This window comes from Cetorhinus maximus, unplaced genomic scaffold (assembly GCF_964194155.1).
Source record: "Cetorhinus maximus unplaced genomic scaffold, sCetMax3.hap1.1 HAP1_SCAFFOLD_320, whole genome shotgun sequence".
NCBI lineage: Eukaryota > Metazoa > Chordata > Chondrichthyes > Lamniformes > Cetorhinidae > Cetorhinus > Cetorhinus maximus.
This window is the reverse complement of record NW_027596270.1, coordinates 364,607-383,191: the sequence shown is the minus strand read 5'-3', so window position 1 is coordinate 383,191 and position 18,585 is coordinate 364,607. Positions and strand designations below refer to the sequence as shown.

Sequence of the window (18,585 nt, the reverse complement as noted above, 5' to 3'; positions counted from 1 at the left end):
ACTCCCTCCACCACCGATGCACAGTGGCAGCAGAGTGTACCATCTACAAGACGGACTGCAGCAACTCACCAAGCCTCCTTAGATAGCACCTCCCAAACCCATGACCATGACCATCTAGAAGGACAAGGGTAGCAGATAGGTGGGAACACCACCACCTGGAAGTTCCTCACCAAGTCACTCCTATCCTGACTTGGAAATACATTGGCTGTTCCTTCACTGTCGCTGGGTCAAAATCCTGGAGCTCCCTCCCTAACAGCAATGTGGGTGTACCTACACCACGTGGACTGCAATAGTTCAAGAAGGCAGCTCACCCCCACTTTCTCAAGGGGCAATTAGGGATGGGCAACAAATGCTGGCCCAGCCGGCGAAGCCCACATCCCATGAACGAATAATTTTTTTAAAAATGTAATACTTAAGTCAGTAATTTTGAAAGGATTTTTGCCCTATTTAATGGACAATCTCTCAATTCCAATTGTAAACAGTGGATTTTCTTTATGGCCAATATGAAGTATTTGTATCCATGTTCGTGCCTACACTGTTGCTAGGGTCGATAATTCCATTTTTTGTTTTATTTAGTTTCAGAATAAGTGCACACACCCGGAAGATGTCAAACTTTGCACTTTAATGGTCCAATCAAACAGGAGCACCAGTGTGAGTAAAAAGAAATTGGTGAGGCCTCATCTGGAGACATCAGAATCCTCGGAGCTGATTGACAAATTCCCAGTTCAATTTGAGTGGCCGAAATTTCCACTTGTCACTAAGGTCACCAATCATTCCAAAGGTCATTGATCAACTCTCTTCCCATTCGCTGCCATTGCACAGAATCTCAATGGACCCAAACCTCTTCCCACTCACTCCCATTGTACACAATCCCAATGGAACAAGCCCCTTCTCCTTCACTCCTATTGCACAGAATGTCAATAGATCAATCCATTCCCATCTCACAGAACCCTAATTCCTTTCGCTTCCATGGAGAGATTGGGATTGTTCTCCTGAGAGCAGAGAAGGTTCAGTGAGAGATTTAATCGAGGTGGGTGAAATCATGAGGGGTTCGGATAGAGTAAATAAGGAGAAACTGTTTCCTGTATCAGGAGGGTCAGTAACCAGAGGGACACAGATTGAAGAGAATCAGTAAAAGAAAGACGGGGATAGATGAGGAGTTTTTTTTTCCTTTTTACACAGTGAGTTGCTGTGATCTGGAAGGTGCTGCCTGAAAGGGCGGTGGAAGCAGATTCAGCAGGAACTTTCAAAAGGGGAATTGGGTAATTAGTTGAAGGGGAAAGATTTGCTGGGCTGTTGGGCAAAGAGCGGGCAGAAGTGTGGGACTAATTAAAAAGCTCTTTCAAAGAGCCAGCAGAGGCTCGATGGGCTTAATGGCCTTCTCCTGTGCAGTATGATCTGTGAACAAGTTAACTGCCCACACCCCATGTACAAAATGGTGACTTGGAGACAAGGGCCCTTTGTCATTCCCTTCCTTGTCTTCTCCTGTGATTTGAGTGTGCTCTGGTCTGTGCTGTTGGCTGTTGGTAACACCCATTTTCTCTTCTTTTTGGCATCCTAGACACTGGTACGAGAAGCAATCCCTTACTCTGAAGAATCTGAGGGATCCCGCTTTGTGGGGCCTCCCGAGAGGTCAAGGCCAACAGGAACTCCGCAGGCTTTCCAACTCGGGGCCACTTCCGGATCCTGCCTGATGGCTGGTAAATGGAAGGCCCCTTCCTCCATCGAGGTATCCACGGACCCCGAGTGCGATGGCCAAGCAAGGTTCTTCAAGCAGACCGCTTTTGAGGTGCGGAGGGTGCCAGTGGCCAAATCAGCAGGGAAAGAAAACTGTCCCACCAGGAGGAGAAGAAAGCAACAAATGTTGGCGGTTGTCTGAGGTGAGTCGAGAACAAACTAGAACAATAGGTTATGTTTCACTGAGTCACAATGATCTAGAACAATAGCCCAAGATCCACAGTCTCAGTGGTCTAGAACAATTGGTTAGGTGCTGTTGTGCCACAATGATCGAGAATAGGCAAACGTCTACCGGTTCTTACAATGATCTAGAACAACAGACCGATTTCTATGTAATTACAATTATCTAGAACAATAGACGAGGTTTCACTGTGTCTCATTGATTTAGAAGAACAGGATAGATTCCATGGATCTTGGACTGTAGGCTAAATTACAAGCTCTATAACTGTGGACTAACTTCAATAGTCTTGAAATGATCTAGAAAATAGGCAAAGTTGCCTTGTGGCACAATGATCTAGAACCATAGGTTAAGTTGCATTGTAGCACAATGATTTAGATCATCAGTCCAAGTTCTATGGGTTTTGCTGTAATCTAGAACAATAGGCTGCATTCCACCAGACCACAACGTTCTAGAGCAATAGGCCAAGCTGCACGGAAATGTAATTATCTAGACTAATTGGCTGTGTATGGTGTTATCATACTCCCAGTAGATTAGTCTGAGTCCTATAGTGTTACAATGATCCGGACCAATAGGCTAAGTTGTATGGAATTGTTATGTTCTCGGATTGTATTCTATACTGATGATGTGTGCCAGGAATGTAATGTGAATTTTATCAAAGAAGTAGTAACTGCAAGTAATTAATGGAGCCCTGTTGCCATATGGTTGAGGAGCTGAGTGGGGTAGGAACCCTTTCGCGAGTCACTGCGTTGCGATGACAAATGGCCCACACATGCATTGACGACTCTTTTCCTCTCTCTCGCTCTCTGTCGGATTAGCAGGCGTCTTCATCATCTTCTGGCTGCTATTTTTCATCACTCACATCCTGAACGTCCACTGCCAGAGGTGCTACATCCCACCGGCGCTCTACAGCGCCTGCGCCTGGCTGGGTTACGTCATCAACCCCATCATCTACACGACCTTCAACATGGTGTTCCGCAAAGCCTTCATGAAGACCTTGCATTGCTGACTCTGGAACAGGGACTGACCCTGGAACAGGGACTGAAGCAAAGTCGCTGGCAACTGAGAGCCAAGCGGACCAGACCATGAAACTTGCAACTGATGTCTCCACACGAGAGACACAGGCTTTTAAGGATCCCAGACTATAAACACGTTGTCTCTGCTGTCTTCACCACACCATAACAGGAAGCCAGAATGATCCCTTCCTGCCAAAGATGGAGGAACATGAGTGTACCACACATTGGCACCTTCTGAACACGACAATAAAAGGATGAGTGCTCACACCACAATTTTATGTAGTTTACATACAGTCTCTCTACACCTAAACACCTTCCATCGCCACCTGCTCTGAGTTTAGTTGTTGCGTTCCTTACTGAAGTTCCCACTTCCTGGCACCCAAGCTAATATCCTCTGAATTTAATGCAACCCTTGATCATTGTGCCACCACGAAATGTAACGTATGGGTCATGTGGAGATGAGCAGAGAGGCATTAGGCCAAACCTAAAGGTGGCAGGTCCCTTATTTTCCGTTCATTCATGGCTGGCATTTATTGCCCTTCCCTCATTTCCCCTTGAGAAGACGATGCAGATTTGCCTTCTTGAATACCACTGAGTGGCTTGCTGGGCCATTGCCGAGGGCAGCTAGGAGTCAACCACATTGCTGTGGTTCTGGAATCACATGCAGGCCAGACCGGGTAAGGATGGCAGATTTCCTTCCCTAAAGGGCATTAGTGAACCAGATGGGTTTTTACAACAAGAATCATGATCACTGTTACTCACTTTTAATTCCAAATTTATTTAATGAACCTAATTTAAATTCCTTCCGGCCACGGTGGGATTTGAGCTCACGTCTCCTGATTATTAGTCCAGTAACATGACCACAAGGCTACTGTTCAACGCAACAGAGTTGATAAGGTGCTAATAAAAGCATATGGGTTCCTTGAGTTTAGAAATGGAGGCACAGAATATAAAAGCAATGTGATTGTACCAGAACTTGCATGACTGTTCTTTCAGAGAGCCAGCACAGTCACAATGGGCCAAATGGCCATCTTCTGTGCTCTAATTTAATGGCAACACAAGCCTTTTCTTCTCCTTAATCCACTCTTTGACAGACATAATGCCTCGAAGCAGTGAATATACTGAGAAATATACGCAATTATCCTGATTCCCGTTTGGTTAGAGATGTGACCTCTGTCCTTGTCTCACTTTACAGATTGTGATGGAAAGCTCAAATCTTTATAGATCTCTAGTCAGGCACACTGTGCTAGATGATTCAGCAAAGCTGTCCCAGAAACGAGATGGTGCCTGAAAAAAATGCCATATGCCAATCTGTCCACCATCAAGTTAGAATTTGAGGCAATAAGCGATCACTGTTTTAAAATAAACCGTTCACAGGATGTGGGCTTCGTTGGCTGGGCCAGCATTTATTGTCCATCCCTAATCGCCCCTTGAGAAGGTGGTGTTGAGCTGCCTTCTTGAACCGCTGCAGTCCATGTGGTGTAGGTACACCCACGGTGCTGTTAGGGAGGGAGTTCCAGGATTTTGACCCAGCGACAGTGAAGGAACGGCGATATATTTCCAAGTCCGGATTTCCACCTTGGCTGGAGAGGCAGAACGGGGGCGGGGGCGGGGTGGGGGGGGGGGGGTGGTGGGGGGGGGGGTGGTGGGTGGGTGGTAGGGTGGTGGGTGGGCGGGCCGGCGCAGCCTCAGGATAAAGGGTTGGCAATTTTGGACTGAGATGAGGAGAAACTTCTTCGCTCAGAGCATTGTGAACCTTTGGAATTCCCTGCCTTAAAAAATTGTGGATGCTCAGACGTTGAGTATATTCAAGACTGAGATTGATATGTTTTTGGATATTAAGGGATATGGGGATATGTCAGGCGAGGAAGTGGAGTGAGGTAGAAGATCAGCTACGATCTTATTGAATGGCGGAGCAGGCCCTTCTGCTCCATGATGGCCCCTTCTTGCCTAATAATCTATTCTGACTGATTAAACTTCGCCATTCAGTATAACCTTAGCAGTGCACTCAGCTAAATTGTACAGTGACACACTAAACTCAGGAGCATCTTGGGGGATGAACAATTTGAACCATTTCCTTAAGTAACATTCGTGAATCATTAAGTGCCCGGCAATGACAATTGCCAACAAGAGAGAATCTAAACATCTCCCCTTGATGTTCAATGACATTACCATCACTGAAACCCCCACTGTCAACACCCTGGGAGGATACCATTGGCCAGAAACTGAACTGGACGAGCCATATAAAATACTATCGCTACAAGAGCTACAGACTGGGAATTCTGAGGTGAGTAACTCACCTCCTGACTTCCCAAAGCCTGTCCACCATCTACAAGGCACAAGTCAGGAGTGTGATGGAATACTCTTCACTTGCCTATATGAGTGTAGCTCCCACACACACAAGAAGCTCGACACAATCCAGTACAAAGCAGCCCGCTTAATTGGCACCACATCCACAAACATTCACTCCCTCTACCACCGACGCACAATGGCAGCAGTGTGCCCCATCTACAAGATACACTGCAGCAACTCACCAAGGATCCTTTGACAGTACGTCCAAAACCTGCAACCTGCATCGCCATGAAGGACAAGGGCAGCAGATAAATGGGAACACCACCACCTGGAAGTTCTCCTCCACGTCACATACTATCCTGACTTGGAAGTATATCGCCATTCCTTCACTATCGCTGGAACTCCCTCCCTAACAGCACTGTGGGTGTACCTACAACACAGGGACTGCAGCTGTTCAAGAAGGCAGCTCACCACCACCTTCTCAAGGGGCAATTAGGAATGGGCAATAAATGAAAGAATGAAAAAACAATTTTACAACAGGACAAACTATCTTTAAGTTTTAAAAAAAAGTTTTTAATTTTAACCATACCAATTCCTAGCCCTGTGTAAGCATGTCTAGAGGATGGGGGTATGAAATGTCATACATTGATAGAGACAACTAGAAGATGGCCAGTAATCATTGATCATCCCAATAATTTCTTAGTTCCACAGGAAGATGTGTTGCATGGAGCACATCAAAGGTAACAAGCAATTCAGTTGAAGAGAATTAGCTGCTAAATGCCAACTGGAGAAGACAGGGCCTCAGTTTAATGTGTCATCCGAATGTCATCCCTCCGACAGTGCAGCATTCCCTCAGGACTCATCCTCTGACAGTGCAGCACTCCCTCAATACTGACCCTCCATCAGTGCTGCGCTCCCTCAGTACTGACCCTCTGACCGGGCATCGCTCCCTCAGTACTGACCCTCCGACAGGGCAGCACTCCCTCAGTACTGACCCTCCGACAGGGCAGCACTCCCTCAGTACTGACCCTCCGACAGGGCAGCACTCCCTCAGTACTGACCCTCCGACAGGGCAGCACTCCCTCAGTACTGACCCTCCGACAGGGCAGCACTCCCTCAGTACTGACCCTCCGACAGGGCAGCACTCCCTCTGTACTTACCCTCTGACAGTGCTGCACTCGCTCAGTACTGACCCTCCGACAGTACTGCGCTCCCTCAATACTGACCCTCCAACAGTGCAGCATTCCATCAGTACTCATCCTCTCACTGTGCAGCACTCCCTCAGTACTGACCCTCCGCCAGTGCAGCGCTCCCTCAGTACTGACCCTTTGACCAGTCATCGCTCCCTCAGTACTGACCCTCCGACAGGGCAGCACTCCCTCAGTACTGACCCTCCAACAGTGCAGCACTCCCTCTGTACTTACCCTCTGACAGTGCTGCACTCGCTCAGTACTGACCCTCCGACAGTACTGCGCTCCCTCAATACTGACCCTCCAACAGTGCAGCATTCCTTCAGTACTCACCCTCTGACAGTGCAGCACTCCCTCAGTACTGACCCTCCGACAGGGCGGCGCTGCCTCAGTACTCAACCTCCCCACCCCTAACAGTGCAGCACACCGTCAGTACATCTTGCCTTCAGTGCTAACCCTCTAAGAGGCAGTACTCCCTCTGTACTGATCCCCGCTCCAACACTGCAGCACTCTCTCAGTACTGACCCTCTGACAATGCAGCGATCCTCAATTCTGACCCTCTGACAGTACAGCGCTCCTCAGTACTGACCCTCTGACAGAGCAGCACTCTCTCAGTACTGGCCCTCTGACAGGGCAGCACACTCTCAGTACTGGCACTGAGGAGTGTGAGACTTGATGTTGTGCTCATGTCTTTGGAATGGGACTACAAATCTACAACCTTTTGATTCGGGGGCGAGATTACTACCCCTTGCACCCTGACTACTATTTAACTGTCGTGTCCCATGGGGGTGGCCATTTTACTTCACCATTATCATGTCTAAGTGGATGCAACATTTCACAGCTGGTTTCTGAGTCAAGTTAGTCACTTTGGATGCCCCTTTGCTTCCATTAACCAATAATTGGCTCAATCAGATGGTGGAGATGTTACATAATAAATATTCTGAGAGGCGACAATGAGTCAATGGAAACTGGGCTGCACCTTTTACAAATTGACATAGGTGCTTCAGTTAAATAGTCAGAAGAGATCAATTAGCATTATATAAAAGCTGTGGGAGTATTTGGCAGAGCTGTGTGATTGGATGGTTAGTGGAGGATATTCAGCCAGGTAAGTGGATGATGGGCCTTCAGTTGAAGACAAACAGGAAATGTTGGGAGCAATCAGCAGGCTGGGCACTATCTGTGGGGAGAAAGGAGAAAAGCAAGTAGAGTTAATGTTTCAGGCTGAGGACCTCTTATCAGAACTGAGTAAAGATAGAAATGGAATAGATTTTCAGCAAGTGGAGATGATTGCTTTCAAGATTGAAATTGATTGAAGGATGGGAGGTTTTGTGGTGTTAAGGAAATTAGTTTTGGGATAAGTAAAGAAGCAAAATGTGTCTATAGGTGTGAATGGCAGAAATTTTAAGAGCAGCTGTTGTCTGAATGCTTAAAAAAAAGTAAAAATGAAACTGGCAAAGGAAACAAAATGGGGGCAGAGATTAGTCTGAAATTGTTAAACTTTGAAGGCTATAGGTAGTGTCTGATTCGAGAGATGAAGTACTGTTCCTTGGGCTTCACTGGAATAGTGGAGCAGGTTGAGGACAGAGGTTGGAGTGATGAAGTGCTGTTCCTTGGGCTTCACTGGAATAGTGGAGCAGGCTGAGGACAGAGGTTGGAGTGACAGTAAGGTAGAGAATTAAAATGGCTGGTAACAGTTTTTGTGAACTATTGAGGAAAAAACCCATTGTTCCCCTCATCTTTGTCATAGCACTACTATCCGTTTTTAGCATGCTTGTTACTTCTGTGGTGAGTGAGGAACCTAAAAGCTCTTGAAGCAACGTTCCCTTTGCGTTTTTGGAAATTTGAATTGCTGAGCAGCTCCTTGTCTGTCCTTCCACTAAACAAAATAGGGTGGCTCTGAATGTTTCCAGTGAGCTCAGACTTTTCCAAAACCATTAAAGATTCTTCGTAAATGATTCATGGAATAACATGTCCAAGAGGAAGAAGGCTATTTGTGTTGGTTTATTTGAAAGAGCTACCTTTTTGTCCTGTAATTGTGACTGGTAGTGCAGAGTCGATCCTCCTTTAATATGACTAATGTTCGTTGGAGCTGTTGGCCTCCAGCCTAAACCAGAAAACTGATTCGAAATTGAGATAGAAATGGTTTGTGGGAGAGGGAAAGTGAATGTTTGGTGTCTGTAATTAATTTCCAGTCCCTTTTTAACACGATGTAATCTCTCAGTTGAATAATGCTGTCTTGGTGGAGATATATGTTAAATCTAAATGTGCTAAGCACTGCAGTGATAGATTGATCAAGCCATTGAGCAGCTTTGCACAATTAATTTGATTTGAAATGCTATTGATTTTCCTGACAAATAACGATGCTCATTAATTTGAGTTGCTAGTCTAGAGTTCTGACTGAGTTGTAATGTTACATTATTTTACAGTGAAAAATCTGACTTTGTTCTAAATTGGATATTCTGGCTTGTTTTTTTGAGAATCACCCAATCATGTTCCCTAGTACTTAGCTTTTAGATGCTGACTGGGGTCTTTAAACATATGAATGTGATTATAATAGGTTTCCATTTATGGGGGAGACCAGATCTAGGGATCATCAATATAAGATTGTGACTAATAAATCCAGTGGGGAATTCAAGAGGAACTTCTTTACCCAGAGAGTGGAGGAGAATGTGGTACTCGCTTCCACAAGGAGTAGTTGAGGTATTTAGTGTAGATGTATTTATCCATCTTTCCCCTTTAAATACATGAGGGAAATGGGAATAGAGGTATACTGAGTTAAGTGGGAGGAGGCTTCACTGGAGCATTACCACTGGTGTGGGCAGGAGGGGTTGTATTAGGTTTCCCTGTGTTCCAAAGAAAATATTGATTGATATATTCTCTATGATATATATTCTAGATTCTCAATGATAACTGGGATAAAGGACTGTAGCTATAAGGATAGGCTGGGACTCTCTTGGAGAAAATAAGGCTGAGAACAGACTAGATAAGAGAGATTCAAGATCCTGAGGGGTATGGACAGGGTAAATAGTGAGAAACTGTTCCCACTCAAGAGAACACCAAGAACTAGAGGGCACAAATTCAAAATAATTGAGGGAAAAGGAGTAAATGTGGTGAGGAAAATGTGTTCACCCAGAGGGTGGTTGGAGTCTGGAACGAACTTCCTGAAAGGGTGGTGGAAGCAGGTTCAACTGAGCTATTCAAAGGGAAATTGGATTGCTCCCTGATAAGCGTGCGAGGTTACAGGGATGAGGCAGAGGAGTGGGACGATGCAGAATGCTCTTTCAGAGAGCCAGTGCAGACACAACGGGCCAAGTGTTGTCCTATTGCACTGTAAAGATACTTTTGGCATTGTATCATAGTATTTCTTGGATTGATGTGCAAATCAAAAGGTTGAATTTGAGTGGATTGTTTAGTTCTATGCTGTCAGAATTGACTTCCCCTGGTCAGTGACCCTGATAGCTTGCTTGAGATCTTTTGAAGCAATGATTTACCCGCGCACTAACATAGACAACTGGTCATAGAGGGCCCTGTGCCTTGCGGTTGTCCTCTCTACATCCGAGTAGAAATGGGTTTGGTTGACTTCTTGCAAATGGGACTTGCCTCCATTAGATGTAATTAATCCTGCATTTATTTACACTGCCGTCCAGCTGAATGCTCGACCATCACCGTTGACCATCTGCAGGCTGAACAGTTTCTGCATTTGTACAGCACGGGGAGGCCGTTCAGCCCACCCTGCATGTACTGACTCTTATCTGATTAGTTCCGCTCTTGTGGTGTTCCCTGTAGCCTTAAAGTTACAGAAATAGGAATATTCGTTTTAGAATCTGTTGCTGCCATCATTTCACAAGCGTTTTTTAAAAAAAAAAGTTTCTCGTGTTGCTACGGTTTTTTCAGTAATCCCCCGTTTAAAATCTAACTCTGCTGCCATTGAACGGTTTGTGTTTTTTTTTTAAGAACTTCAATGTCCTCTTAAGCTTCTCCATTCTCAAGAGAGCAATCCCAGCTTCTCCACGTTGTACCTGTAAGAGGAAAAGCTGATACTGATTATACCAAGGACTATGAACACAGATTTTAGTTAAGAGACGGGGTGTGTAGGGCGGGGGAAGAGGAAGAGGAAGAGGAAGAGGAAGAGGAAGAGGAAGAGGAAGAGGAAGAGGAAGAGGAAGAGGAAGAGGAAGAGGAAGAGGAAGAGGAAGAGGAAGAGGAAGAGGATTTTTATTTTTTAACACCGTGAGGGGCGGTGGAAGTGGGGGGATGAATGATTTCAAAAGTGGTGGCATTTTTTTCCCCAAGCCTCCGTTTTGATGTGATCCAATTTTTATTAACCACTCCACAGCAAACTCGAGGGTAGAATCGGAGGACTTTATTTTACACGTACAAAGCAGGGTTTGCCACACCACACACCCCCACCCACTTTTACATTCATACAAAAGAGGGATAAAGGAAGAAGTACAGGGCAAAGACCACAGAAAATAGGCATTATTTCACTGGAGTCCAGAATCAAAGGTCCAATGATGTATTCCTTTCAGAGTCGGCAGGTTGAAGACTAATCCTGGATAATTCAATTTTCCAGTGCGCAGAACTTCTATGATGAGATTAATTAGCTTTGTAGGCGCTGGTGCAGTAAGTTCCAGTAGAAACAGTGTAGATGGGGACTAGGGCCATTTAAACTTGGACAGAGTCCTGGTTCTGCTGCCACTTGCTCTATGGAAGATAGCAATCTGCTTCGCAGCTCCACAAGGCAGGGTAACTGGTTCTCCCAGCTAGGGTGGTGAGGGAATCATGTGATATGACTCCCACTTCTCCACTTTGGTTCGGACAAAGGATTTATTTATATTCCTTAGTCTGGATTCTTGATGGTTAATGTTTCAACCATTAATCATTTCCAAGAGGTTTTGGGGTCCTTTGAACTATTAGACTGGTCTTCTCTGTTGGCCAGGCCTTGGCCTTAGAAATGTAATTGGTCTTTGTACAATTCCCTTGGATTTGATCTTTGCAGCCACAACAATCATTGGCATCTCTTCAGAGATAACGAAGTGGCAGCTGTTCTGAGTGCCAGGAAGTTACTTTTTGAGTCGGCCAGCAATGGCTCCAGTCATTTGTAAGCCTTCATCCAGGTTTTTTCAAACATGTAATTTAGCCATTTAAGTTTCATAAAAATAGTGAGATCTTGGCTACAGGACAGCAGAATATGCAGGACTACAGGGGAATGGCACTAGCTGAATTGCTCAGTTGACAGATCGAATGGCCTCCTTGTGTGACAAATCTTGTTGTATCTAGCAGACTAGCACGCAAGAGATTAAAATCAGGCCTCCATCTATACAAAGTGACCTGTCTGTTTCCTCAAGGCCTGAGAAAAAGGTGACTTCCCTCAGTTGGCATTGAGTTACTTTTTTGATTCATTCATGGGGCGTGGGTGTCAGAATTAACCGCATGTAGGCCAGACCAGATAAGGACAGCAGCAGATTTCCTTCCCGAAAGGGAATTAGTGAACCAGATGGGTTCGTGGCCATCACTAAATTTTTAGTAACAGATTTTTATGGCGTTCTAATTCCACCATCTGCCATGACAGGATTTGAACCCGGGCCCATACAGCATTGCCCTGTGTCTCTGGATTACTAGTGCCATCCATTATGTGGCACCTCCACTCCCTCTCTCCTCCCACGTGTGTTGTTTGTGGGTCTAAGAAACGGAAGGAGGACTCTTGGAGCTCATCGGTGTGTTCATTATTTGTTCTACGCTGTAGATTAGATTCTAACTCTGGTTTATTTTTCTCTCAGTTTACGAGCATGGATTTGGAAATTGCGGGGATTATAGGAAGATTTTCAGATGCCATGAGCCGTGGCGGGATATCCAAAGTGGCATCTTTGGTGAAAGCTGAGAGGAGCAGATTGGAAAGCGTGACGGTTCATGTGGCGGTCACCGGGACCCCGAGAGTGGGGAAGTCTGCTTTCATTAATTCAGTCATGGGTTACAAGGATGGCGAAGATGGCGCGGCACCCACCGGCCCCGCCCAACAGGTGACAAAGCCGGCGCCTTACAGCCGGCCGGGGAACCCCAGCTCCGTGTTTTGGGAGCTGCCCAGCGTTCGGGGACCCGGCTTCTCGTCGGGCCACTACCTGAAGACGGTGGAGGTCGACAAGTACGTCGGCTTCTTCATCCTGTCATCGACGTGGTTCACGTGGGAGGTCGCAGCCCTTGCCAGCGAGCTCAGGCGGATTGGCAAGCAGTTCTACTTCATCCGCACCAAGATTGACTTGGGCCCTCCTGGCTACAGGGAGAAGAAGTTCGTTGAGGACGTCCTGAATGTTTTCACCGTCGACTACTTTGCAAACCTGGACATTGAATACGCGATTGCTCACTTCTTCTGTGTCTCCTCCCACCAGGTTGACAGGTTCGACTTTCTGGAGTGCGTCCAGGCTCTGCAGAGAAATTCCTCTCCTCCACTCCAGAAACACGCCCTGCTGCTCTCCCTGCACTACTTGGCCAACAAGATGAAGCTGAAGGACTCTCTGAGGGAGTTCATTCCGGTGTCGGCGATCTACAGCTGCCTCATCAACCCCATCCCGGTCGAGCAGCTGCCTTACCAGGCCAATGTCCACTTTCTGTACAACGAGATCCGGCTTTACCGCGTCCTGTTAGGGCTGGACTACCCAGCCTTGAGCAAAAGGGCCAAGCTGATTCGCCGGCCGACCTTTGTCCTCTCGGATGAGATCCAGACCACGATGGCGAGAATGCTGACGGAAAAGGGCGTCTCGGTGGAGCTGCTGAAGTGGACGAAGATAAACGTGTCAGTCCCGCACAGCTACGTGAAGTGGATTCCCTTCCTCGAGACCCTGCCTGGAGGGAAGCTGTCTGGGGCTTCCACCATCCGCTTGTTGGATACCATGCTGCAGAAGTTTACGGACGATGCCTACCGTGTTCAGAGGAAAATGGAGGATGTACTGAAGGGTGAATAACACTGTTTGAGGCCCAACAATCTAATGGTGTTTGGTACACATGAAGGGAGAGGAAACCTCAACTTCAGTATCAAAGGCCAACGTTGGTATCCTCTGGTGGGTGACGCGGCTTAATTCCCTATTCTTCTCCTTCATAGTCTGCAATGTAACCTTGTTGCAGAGGCATTCCATGCTCTGCCAGTCCAAAAGATTGTTAATGCACAATGCCTTCTATTCAGATACAAAACATAGCCGTTTCATCGCAAGACCTTCACCTGTCACAACTAACTAAATGAGATTGGCTTGCAGATGAAATTCTACTTGGCAGTCCACATGGGCATGGGCCAAAATTGAAGGCTAGGCACTACAAGACTCGTATTTCACTGCAGCTGGTAGCTGCCATGCTAGGTGAGTGTGAGGTTTTGCCTAAGCACATTACTGCAACTCCAGCTGTTGTCAATGCAACATATTGACTGACCCTCTTTGTCTGAATGAGCAACATACAAAAGAAAACACATCTGGGTTAAGTTTAAGCTGTATTGTACATCCAAGTGTTGATGCAATATCGGGGATCATTTCTTCTATCCATCCCATGTTAAAAGTAGCAATAGCTCTTGTAGATGTTGTAATAGTAAACACCATCATTTAACAGCCAATGACCGTCTCTGGAAGCCCTAGTGTAGATTGAATTGCTGACTCTCCACTTTTAAAGATGATGGGCGTGATATTTTTGACTTAAACCTGAGTCCAGTGTGGTTGTCGAGCAACACTTCAATTTTTAAAAAAAATTGAACCTTTGTTTCAAGCACATAAACACTAATTGAGGCCAATATTTTGGCAGAATGGCTGACTATTGACGGCACTGCTTTGTTTTCCTCTCCTCCCAACAGGAGGAGGTAGTAGAAACTTGTCACTGCAGGGGGAGTTGGTGGGTGAAAGGCCAGGATTCAATAAGGAAATGCCAAATGTGTGCAAAAGAAATGAAAGATGTGATTTCTGAGCAATGCAAGTAAACTCACTTTTTTTGCTGAAAATGTAAACAAAGCTGTTTCTTGTACAGATTACAGCTGAGTGAGTCTCATTTTATTTCACGAAAGGAATGCTATTGGGAGTGTCAAAATTCGCACAACTTAACGTTTCAGTCTATTTCCAATTGATAACTGAACTCACTACGGTTATTTGAGGAACTTCAGAATTTAAATAAAATTATTAATGTGTACGGTGACTGTTATCTGACTTTGCAAAGTAGCTTTAGTGAAGGGATTAACTGCAGTTGAATTTTTTTTAAAAAAAAATGAATTTATAAAAAAAAAAAGCTTCAACATTTTGTTAACTGCTGCATGAAACCTGTTTGTCATCCACTTTTTCATTTTCCTGTTGAAGAATTTCCTGTAAATACTGATTTCATAAATGCAGGTTTGTATGTGGGTCATCAAAGACTTTTGTGTTAGAGCTGTCTGTCACTCGTGAGGAATTGATTTATTAAAATGAATAACTTATGCAATTTATCCTGGAGTCAGCTACCTTGGAATTTTTTTCTCTATGATAACTGTGTAGTTATGTTTCTGTAAAACTGGATTAGGTATACACACGTTCCCAAACCCTGGATAACTTTAAAAGCAATTTTTGTTTAGATTTGCAGCATAGTGAAGCTATTTGGCCCATGTCTGTGCCAACTGGGATTGGTCCCTAGCCTTGTGGGTTACAGCATGACACGCAGATTTCCAAGTGCACTTTTTGGGGAAGTGGTGGTGTAGTGGTATTGTCACCAGGCTGGTATTCCAGAGACCCAGGGTAATGCTCCGGGACCTAGGTCCAAATCCCAATGGTGAAATTTGAATTCAATTTGCAAAAAAAAAAAAGTAGACCCCATGTCTGACCATTTTTTCTTGTTGTAAAGTCCCATCTGGTTCACTGACCTTCAGATGTCCTTGTCCTTATCTGGCCTACATGTGACTCCAGATCCACAGCAATGTGGTTGACTCTTAATGTCTGAACAAGGTCAATTAGGGATGGGCAATAAATGCTGACCAAGCCAGCGATGTCCACTTCCAATAAATGTGTATAAAGTTGCTGTCTGTACCCATCACATATGAATTTCTAATAAATCATTCATGGGATGTGGGCTATGCTGGCTGGGCCAGCATTTATTACCCATCCTTAGTCGCCCTTGAGGGTGGTAGTGAGCTGCCTTGAACAGCTGCAGTACCTGTGGTACAGATACACCCACAGTGCTGTTAGGGAGGGAGTTCCAGGAGTTTGACCCAATGACAGTGAAGGAATGGCTGATATATTTCCAACTCGGGATGGTGAGTGACAATGATGGCAACTTCCAGGTGGTGGTGTTCCCATGTGTCTGCTGCCCTTGTCCTTCTAGATGGTGGTGGTTGTGGGTTTGGAAGGTGCTTTGAAGGGGATTTGGTGAATTCCTGCAGTGCGTCTTGTAGATAGTAGCAGCAGTGTGTACCATCAGTGGTGGAGGGAGTGAATGTTTGTGGATGGGGTGCCAATCAAGCGGGGCTGCTTTGTCCTGGATGGTGTCGAGCTTCTTGAGTGTTGTGGGAGCTGCACTCATCCAGACAAGTGGAGTATTCCATCACACTCCTGACTTGTGCTTTGCAGATGGTGGACAGGCTTTGGAGTCAGGAGATGAGTTACTTGTCACATGGTTCCTGGCCTCTGACCTCTCGTAGCCACAGTATTTATAGGGCTAGTTCAGTATCTATGCCCATCTAATCCTTCTGCCAATGACATTAAATTTGTCTCCTGGTTGTTGAAGGACACCAACATTCCCCTTGGTGAGGTCAATCTGTGGGCAATGGTGGGCAGGTAGCAAATGATCCATTCAGAGGGGTGTCTTCACTTGGTGTACCTTTCTCTTTGAAGGCCAAGTGACAGGTTCTGTCTCGGGCATTGCACCATGAAGCTGCCAAATGACATTGGGGATTGTTGCCACTGGCCATTTGTGGCATAGCATGCCAACCTAAAAGAATTGACTCCCAGGTGCAATTGTCGATGGTTAGGGCCTTCGTGTCATGGCTACAATTATCCCTGAACCATTGCTTTGGTTGTCCACTAGTAATTTGTGTCCATGTACCTTGCTACACGGAAGGTCCTTGGGAGTGTGGCCATCTTCCATTGTTATAACCACAGCCGGTGTTAATTGCTGAGCAAACCAAATCTCAGGGAAACTTGTCTTATGGACTATACCCTTTGTTTTGTATTCTGAAAACAAAGCGATGTACTGATCTTAGTAAGAAGTCCAGTAATGCTTTTACTTTTATTTCTTAAAATCCCAAAAGTTTTATTAGCAACAATAAAAGGAAACCTAAACACACAAGATTAGTTACACCATTAATGTTAGTTTTTTAAAAAACATTCCCCAAAGAAAGGAAAATTCTACTTGGTCAATCCTACAAGTAAACACCTCCCAGGCAACACCTCCCAGGCAACAGTCCCTTTATAGATGGTTAACTATAAAATCCAGTAATATTACACAAGGTGAAGTGTTGTAGCTTTAATAAAGGCATAGCACATGACCTCTAACCTCTTCCACTCTACGTTGGAATCCACTTCAAAATAAAACTGCTTGTTGCAGCCCAGGACTTTTCTGTTGACTGAATGGCCGGTTCAAATGGCAAACTCTCCGGGCCCAGAGCTCCAGCTATCTCTAATCCTAAACTCTTTCCCCTTCCATCCCAGTTCCATTGTTCTCACACCTCTTTGAAACTCAAATCCATCCACATATAAAATCTTTTTATGTTTCTGTCTTGTCTTTGCTTTTGGGGTCAATAAAATCTACCTATGGAACTCCCTGCGAAATGTAAAGATGTTTTTTGGCATCTCTGATTCCCCTTTGATATTCAAACAAACTCTCAACTTCTCGAAAAACGCAAATTTTAGATCTAACCTAGTTACTTGTCCCTCAAGCTAAACACCGCTATCCTTTACATCTTTCAAAACCTCAAGACAACCTGACTCCTATTAATCTCCTACATGCACCTGGGCGAGTGTGCACCCACTGACTCTGTTTGAGTACCAACACACTTAGGCAGTCCTCTCAAATACAGAGCTCCTGAGGGAAATGGGTACTTCATATCCACTCTGCATCATGGCCCTCTTCATTACAGATAAAATGCCTAATTTTGTACACTACTTACGTTCTACTCCTTGGTCTCCTCTGTTCCAAAGAAAGCGAAATAGGTAACATTTCCTTTAGTGGAAGGGCCAGATTTAAGGTGAGATCGCAGCCAATAAATTGCGTTCCATTTTAGATAAGAAGCCTGCGAGTTTGAAGTGGGTGTGGAGGATTCTGACGACTAAACCTCAAATATTTGCATATTGGCGAATAAATAATATTATTACCAAGTTGGTGAGTCCCTCTGGGTATCGTCTATGCTAGCAGAATAATTTAATATGCTACACCATCAGCACATTTGGCATCTTGACTTCCCAACGTATGGTGTGTTTGGGGGGGAGAAAATCTTAAAATGAGTCTCAAATATCCAACCATCTCTATGCAGAATCCCTCAAAAGCATAATTATGCGTAATTATTCCTGCAGTTTATTTTTTAAACTAAAAAGGCCATCCAACCCCAGCTTCCTCTTCCCAAGCCAGTATGCCCAGTGGTGAGGCGCAAATCACTCCAAACCCACTCTGTTACGCAGGACAGGTCTTTCATATGCCTGATACCAGACTCCGGAAGCAACTGCTGTACTCAGAACTCAATGGAGGCAGGAGACGCTTCAGTGACACTTATTTCCCCCCCTTTCCCACCCCCCAAGTAACACCGACTCATGGGAGTCCCTGGCTTGCGACCGACCAAAATGGATGGAGGAGGTTCTTTTGTGAAGGTGAAGCCCAGGTGTCCGAGAGAGCGCGCAAACCCGTGCACGAGCCATCCGCCCCACCCTTCAATCTCCAGCTGCCTCTGCATGTGGCACAGTCTGCAGATCGTACGCTGGGCTTCTCAGCCACCATAGAACCCATCGGACTGGAGTGGAAGCAAGTCATCCTCGAACCTGAAGGGCTGCCCAAGTAGGAGATGTTAAATCACTACACAAATAATCACCTCCTTTCAAAATAAAGTTTCCCCCTCTAGCATTTCATTTAAATAGTTTTGAAAAATAATGCAAGCACTGATGAGGGTTGAACCAGAACATTCAGTGACTCGTCTGTCTCAGTGCCATTATATTCCAGCTGCCAAGGAGCCTTTGATATATATTTAGACAGT

At 45.4% G+C, this 18,585-nt stretch overlaps 1 protein-coding gene across 1 annotated transcript in view; it reads right to left on the bottom strand.

Annotated features, from left to right (window-relative positions):
• Positions 1 to 18,585, bottom strand: part of LOC144673250 (uncharacterized) — an 80,520-nt gene that overhangs the window by 18,045 nt on the left and 43,890 nt on the right. The window contains 1 exon segment of the mRNA XM_078535176.1: positions 12,595 to 13,018. Coding sequence (XP_078391302.1) covers positions 12,595 to 13,018 — 424 coding nt within the window.